The sequence below is a fragment of the Musa acuminata genome, chromosome BXJ1-11, assembly GCF_036884655.1.
Source record: "Musa acuminata AAA Group cultivar baxijiao chromosome BXJ1-11, Cavendish_Baxijiao_AAA, whole genome shotgun sequence".
NCBI lineage: Eukaryota > Viridiplantae > Streptophyta > Magnoliopsida > Zingiberales > Musaceae > Musa > Musa acuminata.
This window is the reverse complement of record NC_088337.1, coordinates 13,576,924-13,594,917: the sequence shown is the minus strand read 5'-3', so window position 1 is coordinate 13,594,917 and position 17,994 is coordinate 13,576,924. Positions and strand designations below refer to the sequence as shown.

Sequence of the window (17,994 nt, the reverse complement as noted above, 5' to 3'; positions counted from 1 at the left end):
TTCACTGCACTAATTTACCCTAGAGCCGCTCTTGATCCTAACAATTGGTATCAGAGCAAAGTCACTCTCATTTGGTTTGAAATCCAATAGAGATGGCATTTACCGGCAACCAAGAGGGTCACTCAATTAAACGTCCGCCTATGTTCAATGGAACAGATTACACCTATTAGAAGACTAAAAGGAGAATTTTTTTAATTTCTATGGATTTCAAATTATGAAATATTGTAGAAAATGGGTTTCAAAAGTCTTCTCTTTCAATAAATGATTGGAATGAGTTGGAGAAGAAGACTTTCACAATGCCAAGTCTATGCATGCCTTGTTTTGTGCTTTGGATAAAAATGAGTTCAATTGAGTGTCCATTTGTGAAATAGCTTTTGATATTTGACACACACTGGAAATTACTCACGAAGGCACTAGCAGAGTAAAAAAGTCAAAAATTAATCTTTTAGTTCATACTTATGAGTTGTTTCGGATGAAACCGAGTGAGACTATTAGAGACAAGTACAACCCGATCTACGGATTTCGACAATAGTCTAAAAGGACTTGGTAAAATCGTAATTTCTAAATTTTGGTAACTCGAAATTGGCTTGTAAGATTCTCAAAATTATGGAAAGATGTGACCAAAAACTTATAATATTTTGATTTACATAATATTGAATCAAATGCCCCAATAATTTCTAGCAAATTGTGGGCGCTAATGACATTCTACCTCAAAAATTATTTTTGGTTATGTTGTTTTATGATCAAATCTATTCAAAATAATAGTTTTATGAATTTTAATTTTATAATTATATTTTATTTAGTTATATATATTAGCATAACACGAAGACAAAACAAAATGAGAACCTCATATTCTTACAATATTACTATTCAAAAGTGAAGATTATATATCGATAAAAGCATTAAATAATAAACTCGACATAAAGATCATGCTGATGAGGTTAGCCCCGACATCCTCAAGGTAAACACAAATCATCGAGTCTTAGACGGAGTGTTTTTTGTCTTCTTCCTCATCCATGAATCTCTTCCAGAACCAATGTTGCTTCCAAACCTTCTCGGTCATTTCATCGATCGGCACGTTCTTGGTCTCGGGCAATAAGAAGATGACGAACAGACCCATCACCACAATCCATGCACCAAAGAAGAAGAAGATCCCGGCACGTAGATGACACATCATAGATAGGAAAGCTTGGGCAATTACAAAGGTGAAAAGCATGTTGGAGCTGACGGCAAAGGCATAGCCGGCGGTCCTCGTCGCCAGGGGGAAAGTTTCACTAGGAATCAACCAGCCAAGTGGACCCCAAGACCAAGCAAAGCTCGAAACGAATAGGCACACGAGCACCACCACCCAAACTGCCACTCCGTGTCCCAGCTCATTGGTTGCTTTCAAATTCACAAGCAAAATGCCTCCAATAGCCACCTGCATGCAAATCACCCCCCACTAGAGTTAGAATCTCATATTTCAAACGATTCCTCGTAATCTATAATTACATGTTTAATATGCCCATGGCTTGTGTCCCTAACCTGTGTGATCAACATCTGGCCACAAGCTTCAAGAAGCAGGAATCTCCTCCCGACTTTGTCCACTAAGACCACTGATACGACGGTAGACAGAACATTGACGATCCCCGTGATGACCGCAGAAAGAAGTGAAGCATCATTCTTAAATCCGATGGTCTGAAAGAGGACTGGTGCATAGAACATGATGGCGTTGATCCCAGTGAACTGCTGGAAGACTTGCATCACGATGGCAATAACCAATTGTGGTCGGCTACTTCTCTTCATGAGATTCTTGAAAGGTTGCTTCACCTGTCGTGCCATCTCGCAGGCGTGTAGTATTTCCTCATACTCTGCATCGACATTGTCGGTCCCCCGGATCTTCTTCAACATGGCCAAGCCTTCCATAAGCATCTCACGCTCGATGAGGCTCGTCGGGGTCTCCGCAATCACCATGGAGCCCAAGCAAAGCATCATCGCCGGCACTCCAGCCAAGCCAAGCGCAAGTCTCCACCCCCAGGGGTGGATATTGGACACCAAGTAGTTTACAATGTTCGCCACAAAGATCCCGATGGTCACGTCAAGTTGGAAGAGGATGTTTAAGGCTCCACGGACGTGAACTGGTGCGATCTCCGACAAGAATAGAGGAACTGCCTACAGGATGAATAATAGTGGCAAACATATGACACGGAAAGTGAGTTTAACAAAAGATACATCTTCCAGGAGAAATTGGAAGTTAATAGGGAAATTGAGACGGAAACTGAAGAGAAGAGAAACTCTAGAATGAAAAATTGTATGAAAAAGAAAGTAGAGCAAACCTGATTGGCAAATCCAACACCAACTCCGAGGAGAATCCTTCCGATGATCAGCATGGCAATGTTCACAGCAGCTGCGTTCAGGATGACACCAACCAAGAAGAATATTGATGCTGCTTGCATAGTGAGCTTCCGGCCATGTTTCGTGCAAATCTTCGAAGCTACGAAGCTGGCTACCAAGGCAGCAAGGTACAATGATGAAGTGAAAAGCTGAAGGTTTTGGTTATCAAACTTGCAATAGTTGTCTTCCTTGGCTTTGTGCTTCCTCTCAAAGACCGCAGGGAAGAACTCCTCCAAGAAGTCATCCATAGATGTCACTCCCCCTGCAGATTGACGGTACAGATACGATTGATTAGCTCCATGATCAGAAATAGATTGGAGCTGAATGAGGAAGGCTTTAGGCAAAAGCAACATATATGAGGCAGTTGATGACAGAGAAAGAACCATCACACAACCAAGTGGAAAATCCAAGCAAGATCTGCAAGTAACCATCTCTTATCTTGTATGATAGAGCATCTCTCTCACCGTATTATCAATACCATCAAATGGGCTAATGTCAACTAAAGAAAATAAACAATCATCTTCCTGTTGTACCTCAATAACAAGTTGTTCCTTTTGTTTTTTTCTTTTATAATAAGTAGGTCTAATTATCTGATTTAACCTATGACGACAACGTAAGACAAACCTGGCCATACTTTCGATGCTAGATAATAAAACAAATAAATCTAGGGAAGGATTTAGGCAAAAGCAACATATGAGACAGTTGATGACAAAGAGAAACAACCATCACACAACCAAGTGGAAAATCCATGCATGGAATCCCAAGCAAAGTTATTACAAGATCTGCAAGCAACCATCACCTATCTTGTATGATAGACCATCTATCTCTCTGCAATGCAATGGAGGTGGAGATTGGATTATTAATACCATCCAATGGGCTTATGTCAAGTAAAGAAAATAAACAATCATCTTCCTGTTGTAGTTAAAACCTCAATAACAAGTTGTTCCCTTTCTTTTTGTAAAAACTGCGTCTAATTATCTTATTTAACCTATGACAACAAACCAAGACAAACCTTCCGATGCTAGATAATATAACAAATAAATCTACTACTGAATTAATACAAAATGGAATTTACCTGATATCCCAATGTCATAACCAAACATGAGGCCTCCCGTGGCTGCAATTATTCCACAGATTACAACATATATTGTGATCCTTCCCTCAAATTTCTTTGCACCACCAGGCTCCGCATTTGACATCACCATCGCCGGCATCTTGTCCTTCCTCTCTCGGCTGCAATATTGCACCTGGTTTACACAAAAGACCAAGTGCAAGATTGTCCGAAGAGGTGAAGAAAAAGGGTGTATATATAGAGGTCTTCGAGGGACGATAATTAAGCAGAAATTTGATTTTAACCAAAGAAATGCCAATAATAGTGAAAATGCTCACAGAAGGCCAACACAGCTTTGTCAAGAATAGGGCCTTATCTAACATTAAGTTAAAAACTAAAGCTAAATGGAAGGATTAAAAACTTTGGAATTTGTTGAAGTGGAGTAGGCCAATAAATTGAAAGGCATGCTGCCTATCCATATGGTCATCTTACTTGGATTGCACAATCAAAGTGTTATCTTCCTCCTTAAATCAAACTTGGACCAACTATCCCTCTTTAACATAGACTTCTTGCACTATTAGAGAAGATGGATAACAATGTCAAACCCATAAACCAATATTGTAGATATCTGACAGCACAGATCTTGATCAATTAGTGTAACTATCTATCGCATTGAAACAGCACCTTGCTCAGAAAGGGTTGCAAAAGCAGGATGGGCTAACTCTGAGATCCCATATGATATAAGCCCCAATATTGTAATGTAGCTGCCTTGGATCTGCAAGCATAAATGATACTAGTCATATAAGCATGGCAAGCAGGTAAAACAAATACTAATAATAAAAAGAAATATAATGATTTCTTATATCGAGATGCTCACAACAAGGCAGCATAATGGTAAAAACCGATCATATAGTAGAAAATCCAAGGGTTCCATGTTCCTATACATTTTTGAATCACTGGATACCAATTCAGATATAGATATCAGAAAAATATTAAATTCAATAACCTTATTTGTAAAAAAAAAGAAAAACGATAAGGATTCAGATGGATGGATTTTAGCTGGAGGAATATGGGAACATTACATGAATTGCGGACGGCATGAAAAAAAATGTTTAAATAACTAATTCAAATTGATCGATCATATTTATTTTATAGATAAATTTTAAAATATATTAATACAAGAAGAATTTTAAGTTATAATTTCAAAAAATCAAGAGAAACCGTGATTCATTTTAACAAATCTCCTCTTAAATAAATAACATAAAGAATTCTTAGGAGATCATGAAAAAGATAGAATTCATTCAATCTTGTAAGAGAACAAGATATTAATTCATGCATATAAAATCTTGATTTAAGCATAAGAAATATCAATTTATAAATTTTGAAAAATCAAGATAAAGCTCATTTAAATCATCAAATCATGATCAATATATTTTCAAAAATGAATTGTTAGGATCAAGAAAATTCGAAAATGAAATTTAACACTTTCATGCATTCGGACATGGTTTGCTATAGATTTTCAAACACAATCATGAAGATAAAACATGCTCATGATCATGGAAATTTTTTGTATCCAAAACACATAGTTTCCAACATGTTATTAAGGCATGTAATAGTGTAAATTTCTCATTATAGCAATTATATCCTACCATACATGATCAAAATATCTCCTCGTTTTATCATATTTAACATGATTGAAGCATTGAACGTGATTTATATTTAAAATGTATCTCATGTCATAAGTATGAATCAAGCATTTGTGAAATCCGAAATCGTCCTCAAAGTCACATTCAATAAATTCATATATGACAAGCATAGATTTATTGAAAAGTCGATAAGATAGAGGATCGCATTTCATTTTTATAAATTTCTATTCATGTGATTTGCTTCTTAATTTTTTGTATCCAAAACACATAGTTTCCAACATGTTATTAAGGCATGTAATAGTGTAAATTTCTCATTATAGCAATTATATCCTACCATACATGATCAAAATATCTCCTCGTTTTATCATATTTAACATGATTGAAGCATTGAACGTGATTTATATTTAAAATGTATCTCATGTCATAAGTATGAATCAAGCATTTGTGAAATCCGAAATCGTCCTCAAAGTCACATTCAATAAATTCATATATGACAAGCATAGATTTATAAAAGTCGATAAGCATGATTCCTAATTTTTACATTTTCATTATAAAACAAGTGTCAACATTTAAGACAGAAAGGTAAATTTTATAAAATAAATCATCAAGCATGATTCCTTGATAACATCCTTTTAATATCTTGATATTAATTATCAAGTATGATTTCAAAAAGTATGTTCAAGAGAAATCAAAATGCATGATACACTCATTTATTTTCAAAATATTCATCATGTTTATTTTCATTAGATTCACAAGATTGGTAAAATAAATTCATTAATTTCCCTTTTTGAAAAATTAATAAAGTCAGAAAAATAAAATTTTCAAGAAGAAACCTTTCCACTTTTTAGTTGTTTTAATTCATGTGATTTATTTCATACATGCATGTTCTTTTCTTTTATGCCAAATAAAAACATGCATCAACGTTTAGGATCGAAAAATGAATTTCGTCACAAAAACCATCAAGACCAAATCATCATGTATAACTTTTAAAATCTCATGCATAAAATTGTCAATCATGGTATCAAAAATATTTAATATTTTCATTACATCATTATGCATTACTTCAAATCAAACATGATTTCATTTAATCAAAATTGAGAAATTAGTTAATCAAACATGATACCATTCAACAATGTTAATCAAACATAATACACATTATTACTTCTTAACTACATATAGCATGATTTCATAAGGCATTTTTAATCATTTTGTTTATCATAAACATGTAATTTTCATGATTATTTTTAAAATTACTAGAATAATAAGCATGATTCCTAATTTTTACATTTTCATTATAAAACATGTAATTTTCAAGAAAATTAATTCTAAACAAAAATGCATCATGAAAAATATCAAGTAATTTCAAAATAAATTAAGAGGGTTTCGATTACCTCATCGTTGAATGTGGTTAAGGCGTAGTTTGCCACCTCGTCTTTGTTGATTTTCTCCTCGTCTTCGGAGTAGCTCGATTCATCCCATTTTGTGTTCTTCTTCTTGCATTGAAAGTAAGTAGTTCCGTTCTTTTTGTTCTTAAATTTTTGTTTCTTTAATTTTTTAAATTTCATTTGTTCTTCTTGTTCACCATCACTTGAGCTTATGCTCGAGTGGTCTTCAAATATTCTATGTCCCAAATCCTTCCTATTCTTTGGAAGGTTGTTTTGTTCATCATGTTCATCATATGCATTACGCACCATTTCATATGTCATCAATGAGCCGATAAGTTCTTCAAGTGGAAAAATATTTAAATTTTTTATCTCTTGTATTGCGGTTATTTTAGGATCCAACCTTTTTGGAAGGGATCTTAGGATCTTGCTTACGAGATCAAAATTCGAAAAAGATTTACTAAGAACTCTTAGATTATTGACGACATCCGTGAAACGAGTGTACATGTCGCCTATAGTCTCACTTGGTTGCATTCGAAAAAGCTCAAAATCATGCAATAAAATATTAACTTTTGAGTCTGACTCTACTAGTTCCCTTGTGCATGATTTCAAGTGTTCGCCAAATATCAAAAGTCGTTTCGCACGTAGAAATCCGATTGAACTCATTTTTGTCCAAAGCACAAAATAAGGCATTCATAGCCTTTGCGTTTAAAGAAAAATACTTCTTCTCCAAATCTGACCATTCGTTCATCGGTTTAGAGGGAAGTTGAAAACTGTTTTCAACAATATTCCATAAATCCAAATTCATAGAAATCAAGAAAACTCTTATTCGAGTTTTCCAATAAGTGGTCCAATCCATTAAACAACGGTGGACGAACAACCGATAAGCCCTCTTGAAAGCCATGAAGAGCCATTTCTCTCGGGTGTAAATCTGAAATGAGAAATACCAGGCTCTGATACCAATTGTTAGGATCAAGAGCACTAAGAGGAGGGGGGTGAATTAGTGCAGCGGAAAACTTTCGACGATTAAAACTGCATTCATACGATAAAAGCGATTTTGGTAAGAAAGCCGATTCGTAAATCACTTTAACTTGTGATCAAGCGAGATGCAGTTAAAGCAAATATATAGAGGTAGTTTGCAGTTTAAGATAGACAACAGAATGTAATAGCAAACTGGAATACAACGTTCATACGATAAAAGCGATTTCGATATGAAAGCCGATTCGTAAATCACTTTAACTTGTGATCAAGCGAGATGCTGTTAAAGCAAAGATATAAAGGCAGTTTGCAGTTATGATGGAAATCAGAATGTAAGCGCAAACTGAAATATGATGTTCGCACGATAAAACTTATTTCCGTCTTAACGTCGATTCGGAAAATACTTAACTATGAAACACGTTCATAAATGAGCAAAAGGCAGTAAGCTATTGAGGAGGTTTGCAGTAAAGATAAGATGCTCAAAGTAAATGCAAATCGAGATTTAGAGTGGTTCGGTCAATCTTGACCTATATCCACTTTTGGCTTCCTCCACCGACGAGGTCACCGATGTCCACTAGAGGCCTTCCTTCAATAGACGAAGGCCAACTACCCTTTTACAGTTTCACTCCTTCTGACGGGCTTAGTAGACAACCCTTACATAATATCTCTCCTCTCTTGAAAGCTCAAAACTTGGAAGAAAAGAGGGAGGAGAACTTCTAGCCTTTACAACACTTTTGAACTCTAAAAATCACATAGTAAGATTGGATTTTCGGTGCCTTTAGTTGTCCTTTCATGCAGGAAAGGGCGGGGTTTATATACGCCCCAAACTGGTTTGAATTTGGAGCTCAAAAGTGTCTTTTCCCGGATTTCCGGGGTCTTGGCGGTACTACCTCCTGACTAGGGCGGTACAACCGCCTAGCAGCTCGGAGACTAAGCCTCTGGGCGGTGCCACCGCCTGACAAGGGCGGTTGCACCGCCCAGTCTCGCTCGGAGACTGAACCCAAGCAGTGCCACTGCTTGACTGGGGCGGTTGCACTGCCTAGTCTCGCTCGGAGACTGAGCCCAAGCAGTGCCACCGCCTGACTTGGGCGGTTGCACCACCCAGCTTTCCTGGGAGACCATCTCCTGGGCGGTGGCACCGTCGACCCTGGTGGTCCCACCGGCTGGCAGGAATTCTGGTCCGAATGGGTTGATCCATTCGACCCAATTTGGGTCTATCAAGGGCCCAATTGCCCCTAGATTAAGTTAATGGGATCACCTCCCATTCCTAACTTAATCTACATGCTAACTACGATATTTCTTAAGACATTTACTGCAACTTGCTCCGGTGCGTCAATCGCTTCTTCCGGCGAGCTTCCGGCGAATATCCGACGAAACTTCGACAATGCTCCGGCGGACTTCCGGCAAACTCCTGGACTTGCGACGATCCACTTGGCGAGTTCCGACGAGCTTCTTTGGCAAGCTCCTAGACCTCTCAGATTTGTTCCCGCAGAACCTCCAACGACCGTCCGGACTTCCGTCGAACTCTCGAACTCCCAACATGATCAAAGTCTTGACTTCGGCAAAACTCCTACTGCATGTCCTTTTTCCATTATAGTTAATCCTGCACATGTAAAATAAAACTTCGATCGAGACAATTAATCCTAAGCAATTAACCAAGTTATCTGGCATGTCATTGGTCCCTCGACGCTTCGTCCGATTATTCGGCGCATCGTTCTCTCCTGCGGCCTATTGCCCAATCGGTTAGTTGACTCCATAACTTTGATATCCTTAGCACAATACTCGCTCTTCTTGGCCCGATGCCCAAGTCCACGGCCCAAAGCCTTCTATCGATATGTCGACCGATCCACCGGCTCGACGTCCAATCTTCTGACATGTTCCTCTAGCACAACATGATTTTTCCTGCTTTAATTGTCTCATCCTGATCAAGGCATCCTGTGTCACTCAAAACGCAGATTAAAACATAAACACAATTATCAATTGGTTTCATCATCAAAATACGAGATTCAACTGTTTGGATCAAGAGCACTAAGAGGGGGGGGTGAATTAGTGCAGCAGAAAACTTTCGACGATTAAAATCGCGTTCGTACGATAAGCGCGATTTCGGTAGAAAATCCGATTCGTAAATCACTTTAACTTGTAACCAAGCAAGATGTAGTTAAAGTAAAGATATAAAGGCAGTTTGCAGTTATGATAGAAATCAGAACGTAAACGCACACTGAAATATGATGTTCGTACGATAAAAACGATTTACGTCTAAACGCCGATTCGAAAAATGCAGAGCTTGAAACACGATCGTATATGCGCAGAAGGCAGTAAGCTTTTGAGGAGGTTTACAATAAAGATAAGATGCTCAAAGTAAATGCAAATCGAGATTTAGAGTGGTTTGGTCAATCTCGACCTACATCCACTTTTGGTTTCCTCCTCCGACGAGGTCACTGACGTCCACTAGATGCCTTCTTTCAATAGGCGAAGGCCAACCACCCTTTTACAGTTTCACTCCTTTTGACGGGCTTAGGAGACAACCCTTACAGAATTTTCTTTCCTCTCTTATCAGATTAGAACTTGGAAGAAAAGATAAAGAAGAACTTTCAACTCATACAACACTTTTGAGCTCTAAAAATCATAAAGTAAAATCAGAATTTTGGTGGTTTTTGGGTGCCCTTTCAGTGCTGAAAGGGTGGGGTATTTATAGGCCCCAACCCAGTTTAAATTTGGAGCTCAAAACTGTCAATTCCCGTAATTCTGGGATCTAGCGGTTGCACCGCCCGACTAGGGCGGTTACACCGCCTGGCAGAGCTCGAAGACTGAGCCTCTGGGCGGTGCCACCTCCTGTCTGGGGCGGTTGCACCTCTTGCCAGAGCTCGAAGACCGAGCTCAGGCGGTGCCACCGCCTGACTGAGGCGGTTGTGCACCGCTCAGCCAGAGCTCGGAGACCGAGCCCAGGCAGTGCCACCTCTGTCAGGGGCGGTTGCACCTCCTGCCAGAGCTCGAAGACTGAGCTCAAGCGGTGCCACCGCCTGACTGAGGCGGTTAAACCGCTTGACTGAGGTGGTTAAACCACCTGGCAAAAATCAGGGTCCGAATGGGTTGATCCATTTGGCCCAATTTGGGTTTTTCAAGGGCCCAATTGCCCCAAGATTAAGTTAATGGGATCACCTCCCATTTCCAACTTAATCATTGTGCTAACTATGATATTTCCTAAGATATTTATTGTAACTTGCTCCGGTGCGTCAATCGCTTCTTCCGGCGAGCTTCCGGTGAACTTTCGTCGATCATCCAATGAACCCTCGGTGTTTCTCCTGCGGACTTCCGGCAAACTCCTGGACTTGCGACGATCCACTTGGCGAGTTCCGATGAGCTTCTTTGGCAAGCTCATGGACTTCTCGGATTTGTTCCCGTAGAACCTCCGACGACTGTCTGAACTTCCGTCGAACTCTCGAACTCCCAACCTGATCATTGTCTTGACTCTGGCGCAACTCCTACTGCATATCTTACTTTCATCGTAGTTAATCCTGCACACTTAAAACAAAACTTCGATTGAGATAATTAATCCTAAGCAATTAACCAAGTTGTCCGGCATGTCATTGGTCCCTCGACGCTTCGTCCGATTCTTCGGCGCATCGTCCTCTCCTGTAGCTTATTGCCCAATCGGCCAGTTGACTCCGCAACTCCGATATCCTTGGCACAATACCCGCTCTTCTTGGCCCGATGCCCGAGTCCACGTCCCGAAGCCTTCTGTCGATACATCGACCGATCCACCGGCCCGACGTCCAATCTTTTGACATGTTCCTCCGGCACAACATGATTTTCCTGCTTTAATTATCTCATCCTGATCGAAGCATCTTGCGTCACTCAAAAAGCAGATTAAATCATAAACATATATCAAGTAGTTTCATCATCAAAATACGAGATTCAACAATCTCCCCCTTTTTGATGATGACAACCACTTGATGACGGAGTTAAACTTAACTCCCGGAGTTTAAACAAACTCTCCCTATCAATATGCCATATTGATAGAATCTTGAATTCAAACTGAATTCAAGTCATTGCAATATTCATCATGAATACTTGCAATACGTCATCATGAACTTATGCATAAACTTATGCATAACATCATACTTCTCCCCCTTTGTCATCAACAAAAAGGAGAAGTCCAACTATTCTTGTGTTTGGAATATTAGTTTTAACTTATTGTATGAAAAACATAATATCAAGTTTTATCATCATGCAGTTTTGAAGCCAGAAAATTTAGCAAATGTTACATCATGCTTAGAACATTCAAACTATCAAGTTTTAGATATGCAAGTTTTACAGCATACAAGATAGCACTTTTAGAACATGCAAGCTAGCAATATTACAACATTTTAGAACTTGCAAGCTAGCAATTTAGAGATGTTCAAGAAGGCAACTCTTGCTTCTTGAAATATGCATGTTGCAAGCTAGCAAATTTTTGCTTCCTTTGCATTGTTTGAGCTCGCAATTTTGCTTCCATTGCAAGGTGTAAGTTTAGCATGTTTAATTTTCTTGAGATAGCAACTATTTGCTTCTCTTTATACTACAAGCTAGTAATTTTTACGATATGCAAGTTTTACTACATACAAGCTAGCAAAAATTTCGAAAGCAAATGCAAGATAGCTTTCTTGTGTAAGCTTATGATTCTTGCTTCCTATTGCAATGTGCAAGTTGCAAGTTTTGCTTCTTGAGATAGGCAAGATAGCACTTTTGCAATTTTTGTTTGGCAAGCTTGTGATGTTCAAGATAACAAGCTCTTTCTTCTCTTTTGAGAAGTGTAATTTTTGCTTTCTTTGCAAAGTGCAAGCTAGCAAAATGCCAAACTAGCAAGAGATAATGTTTTACATGAGGCAAGCAAACAATTTGGCAAGTGTTACATTTGCATCTTCTCTTTAGAGGAGTGTAATTTTTGCTTTCATCTTGAATTGTGTAAGCTAGCTAGTTTGCCTCTTTTTATGATGTCCACGCTAGAAATTCTTGCTCCCCCTTTGTCATTGTCAAAAAGAAGGGAAGACCCTTTTTTCAATTTTCAGATTATGACAAAGGTAAGTATCAATTTTATTTGTGCATCATTATATATTCAAATTAAAACATACACAATTTCAAAAACCTTATTTTTCATGCACGATACCGAAAAATAAATCAATCATCATTAATGGGTATATCATACATGATACTCAAACATTAAAATTTTTAAGCATTTATCAACATGTTGATCATGATAGCAAACATTCATCATTTAAAGCATTCATGATACATATCATATGCAATACATTATGTACATCATTGTCATAAGTATTGCATGCATCATTTTAAATTCATGAATATTTCATCATTGCATGCATCATGCCAAATCATAAAATATACAATCATCATTAATGCATGATTCCTAATCATCATTTATTTTACAACGTGATGGTACCAAATTTGTCAAATTACATTCTACCATACATGATCGAAACTTCTTATTTGTATACATCAAAACAAATTCATGAATATTTCATGTATTCTTATCATCACATAAGGAATATCAAGAAGAATTATTAGGTGATGAGATAAACATTTCATGAATACAAGGAATTGCATAAAAATCATATCATGAAAGATTAGAACATGTGAATACGAAAAGACATGATTTCTTTTTGAAAAACCTACTCTATAATTAATCAAAAGAAAATCTTAGGAAAACGATTAATGAAAAAATCTTGATTCATAATAAATCTTAATTTGTAAATATCACGGAACCAAGATCATGATTTTGGATAAAACTCATTCAAATTCAAATCACCAAAAATCATTTTTATGGTTCACAAAATTCGTAACATAAGTAGATTCATGATTTCATTGATAATATATTTTCTCCTTTTTTAAGTATTTCATTTTAAGTGATTGATTTCATGTTAGCATGCTTTTTCATTTATGTTAAACATGCATCAACGTTTAGGATCGAAAAATGAATTTCATCATAAAACCATCAAGATCAATAGATTCTCAAAAATGAACTATTATGATCAAGAAAATCCAAAAATGAAATTTAACACTTTCATGCATTCGGACAAGGTTTTCCTGTAGATTTTCAAGTTCAATCATGAAGATAAAACATGCTCATGATCATAAAAATTTTTGTATCCAAAACACATAATTTTCAACATGTTATTAAGGCATGTAATAGTGTAAAATCAGCATGGCAATTAAGTGATTTGAACATTGAATCAGGAAAGTCCGAAAAATAATCTTAATAAATTCATGCATTCGAGCACATTTTTTGCCATAGTTTTTCAAATACACTCATGAAAATAACACATGCTTATCATCATGTATAGCTTAAAATCTCATGTATAAAATTGTTAATCAAAATATTTAATATTACATCATTATGCATTTCTTCAAATCAAACATCATTTTTTTTAATCAAAATGGAAATCAACGTAATACTCATTATTACTTCTTAACCATGATTTCATATTTTCAATCAAAATCATTTTATTTGTTTATCATAAAATATGCAATATTATCATTTTCGAAATTACTTAGCAGGATCATAATTTTTTTTTTTAAACATGTATTTTTTAAGAAAATTAATTCTAAACTAAAAAAAAAAAACATCATGAGAGCATCAAGTAATTTTAAAATAAATTAGGGGGATTTCGATTACCTCATCATTGAAAGCGGTTAAGGCGTAGTTCGCCACCTCGCCTTTCTTGATTTTCTCCTCGTCTTCGGAGGAGCTCGATTCATCCCACTTTGTGTTCTTCTTCTTTGGCCTCTTCCTTCGTTCAAGTTTATTGTTTATTTTAGATTTTTGTTTAATAAACTTATTAAGATTTAGTGTTCGAAGTTCAAGTTCATCATTGTCCTCATCACTTGAGTCATCACTCAAGTGGTATTCATTTGTCCGGAGTTCCAAATCCTTCCTATTCTTTGGAAGGTGATTTTGTTCATCATGTTCATCATGTGCATTGTGCATCATTTCATATGTCATCAACGAACCAATTAGTTCTTCAAGTGGTAAGTTGTTTAGGTTTTTAGTTTCTTGTATTGCAGTTACTTTTGAATCCCACTTCTTAGAAAGAGAACGCAAAATCTTGTTTACGAGTTCAAAATCCAAAAAACATTTTCCAAGAGCTCTTAAACTATTGACGACATCCGTGAAACGGGTGTGCATGTCGCCTATAGTCTCGCTTGGTTGCATTCGAAAAAGCTCAAAATCATGCAATAAAATGTTAACTTTCAAGTCTTTGACTCTACTAGTTCCCTCGTGTGTGATTTCAAGTGTTCGCCAAATGTCAAAAGCCGTTTTGCACGTAGAAATCCGATTGAACTCATTTTTGTCCAAAGCGTAAAATAAGGCATTCATAGCCTTTGTGTTTAAAGAAAAATACTTCTCCAAATCCGACCATTCATTCATCAGTTTAGAGGGAAGTTGAAAACCATTTTCAACGATATTCCATAAATCTAAATTCATAGAAATCAAGAAAACTCTCATTCGAGTTTTCCAATAAGTGTAATCCAATCCGTTAAACAACGGAGGACGAACAACCGATAAGCCCTCTTGAAAGTCATGAAGAGCCATTTCTCTCGGGTGTAAATCCGAAATGAGAAATACCAGGCTCTGATACCAATTGTTAGGATAAAGAGCACTAAGAGGGGGGGGGGGGGGGGGGGGTGAATTAGTGCAGCAGAAAACTTTCGACGATTAAAATCGCGTTCGTACGATAAGAGCGATTTCGGTAGAAAATCTGATTCGTAAATCACTATAACTTGTAACCAAGCAAGATGCAGTTAAAGCAAAGATATAAAGGCAGTTTGCAGTTATCATAGAAATCAGAACGTAAACGTAAACTGAAATATGATGTTCGTACGATAAAAACGATTTACGTCTAAACGCCGATTCGAAAAATGCAGAGCTTGAAACACGATCGTATATGCGCATAAGGCAGTAAGCTTTTGAGGAGGTTTGCAATAAAGATAAGATGCTCAAAGTAAATGCAAACCAAGATTTAGAGTGGTTCGGTCAATCTTGACCTACATCCACTTTTGGCTTCCTCCTCCGATGGGGTCACCGACGTCCACTAGAGGCCTTCCTTCAATAGGCGAAGGCCAACCACCCTTTTACAGTTTCACTCCTTAGGACGGGCTTAGGAGACAACCCTTAGAGAATTTTCTTTCCTCTCTTATCAGATTAAAAGTTGGAAGAAAAGAAGATGAAGAACTTTCAACTCATACAACACTTTTGAGCTCTAAAAATCACAAAGTAAAATTAGAATTTCGATGGTTTCTGGGTGCCCTTTCAGTGCTGAAAGGGTGGGATATTTATAGGCCCCAACCCAGTTTGAATTTGGAGCTCAAAACTATCAATTCCCGGAATTCCGGGATCTGGCGGTTGTACCGCCTGGCAGAGCTCGAAGACTGATCCTCTAGGCGGTGCCACCTCCTGTCAGGGGCGGTTGCACCTCCTGCCAGAGCTCGAAGACCGAGCTCGAAGACCGAGCTCAGGCGGTGCCACCGCCTGACTGAGGCGATTGCACTGCTCAGCCAAAGCTCGGAGACCGAGCCCAGGCGGTGCCACCTCTGTCAGGGGCGGTTGCACCTCCTGCCAGAGCTCAAAGACTGAGCTCAAGCGGTGCCACCGCCTGACTGAGGCGGTTGAACCGCATGGCAGAAATCAGGGTCCGAATGGGTTAATCCATTTGGCCCAATTTGGGTTTTTGAGGGGCCCAATTGCCCCAAGATTAAGTTTATGGGATCACCTCCCATTTCCAACTTAATCATTGTGCTAACTACGATATTTCCTAAGATATTTACTGCAACTTGCTCCGATGAGTCAATCGCTTCTTCCGGCGAGCTTCCGGCGAACTTCCGTCGATCATCCGATGAAACCTCGATGATGCTCCTGTAGACTTCCGGCAAACTCCTGGACTTGCGACGATCCATTTCGCGAGTTCCAACGAGCTTCTTTGGCAAGCTCATGGACCTCTCGGATTTGTTCCGGCGGAACCTCCGACGACTGTCCAAACTTCCGTCGAACTCCCAACGTGATCATTGTCTTCACTCCGGCGCAACTCCTGATGCATATCTTACTTTCATCATAGTTAATCCTGCACACTTAAAACAAAACTTCGATTGAGACAATTAATCCTAAGCAATTAACCAAGTTGTCCGGCATGTCATTGGTCCCTCGACGCTTCGTCCGATTCTTCGGTGCATTGTCCTCTCCTGCAGCCTATTGCCCAATCGGCCAGTTGTCTCCGTAACTCCGATATCCTTGGCACAATACCCGCTCTTCTTGGCCCAATGCTCGAGTCCAAGGCCCGAAGCCTTCTGTCGATACGTCGACCGATCCACCGGCCCGACGTCCAATCTTCTGACATGTTCCTCCGGCACAACATGATTTTCCTGCTTTAATTGTCTCATCCTGATCGAAGCATCCTACGTCACTCAAAACGCAGATTAAATCATAAACATATATTAAGTAATTTCATCATCAAAATACAAGATTCAACATCAATAGTACTGCCCGTGCCCGGAAAACCCGGGATGAGATGTTTATAGGCTCCATGTTTGAATCAACTCGAAGCCTATAAGTACTCCTCTCATCTCTAGTTAAAGCACACAAGCACAAAGAGCAAAAAAGGAAAGAAACAATGTAGATATCACTTTAGAAATTCCCTCCTCCACTCTAAGTTTAGAATTCTATAAGAGGAGTGTGAGTGCTTGTAAGGGTTGTGTCATAAACCCGTGAAAAGGAGAAGAGGGGTGTAACAAGGAGTTGGTCTTCGCCTATTGAAGGAAGACCTCTAGTAGACATCGGTGACCTCGTCGGAGGAGGAAGCCAAAAGTGGATGTAGGTTAAGATTGACCGAACCACTCTAAATCTTGGTTTGCATTTACATTCTGCTCTTTATCTTATTTGCAAACTGCCTCCATTGCTTTACATCAACTATACTTGCATTTTGATCTTAAGTTAAAGTTCTTTATGAAATGACTTTTACGTCGGAATCGGTTTTCAACGTACAAGAGATTTGACGAAGTTGATGTTTTATCCACTGCACTAATTCACCCCCCCTCTTATTGCCGACCCTGATCCTAACAATTGGTATCAGAGCCTCATGATTTCTCAGTTGGTTTAACATCCAAGAGAAATAGCTCTTTTTGGCTTTCAAGAGAGTTACTCTCTCATTCGTCCTCCCTTTTTCAATGGGACGAACTACACTTATTGGAAAACTCGAATGAGAGTTTTCTTGCTTTCGTTGGATTTAAATTTATGAAATATTATCGAAAACGGTTTTCGAATGTCTCCTCTTCCAATAAACCATTGGAATGATTTGGAGAAGAAGACATTTTCTTTAAATACTAGAGCTATGAATGCTCTATTTTGTGCCTTAGACAAAAACGAGTTTAATTGGGTTTCTATGTGCGAAACGACTTTCGACATTTGGCATATTCTTGAAACCACTCACGACGGCACAAGTAGATTAAAATATTCAAAAATTAACTTTTTAATGCATGATTTTAAACTTTTTCATATGAAACCAAGTGAAACCATTGT

At 38.2% G+C, this 17,994-nt stretch overlaps 1 protein-coding gene across 1 annotated transcript; it reads right to left on the bottom strand.

The window, feature by feature from the left end:
• Nucleotides 1–930: 930 nt before the first annotated feature.
• On the bottom strand, nt 931–3,621 carry LOC135596597 (sugar transport protein MST4-like). Its single transcript, XM_065088657.1, has 4 exons — nt 3,449–3,621; nt 2,316–2,635; nt 1,525–2,151; nt 931–1,420 (listed from the first exon to the last, which is right to left on the bottom strand). Exons 1-4 carry the CDS (start codon nt 3,585–3,587, stop codon nt 983–985), a joined length of 1,524 nt encoding a protein of 507 aa, XP_064944729.1. The 5' UTR covers nt 3,588–3,621; the 3' UTR covers nt 931–982.
• Nucleotides 3,622–17,994: the final 14,373 nt, after the last annotated feature.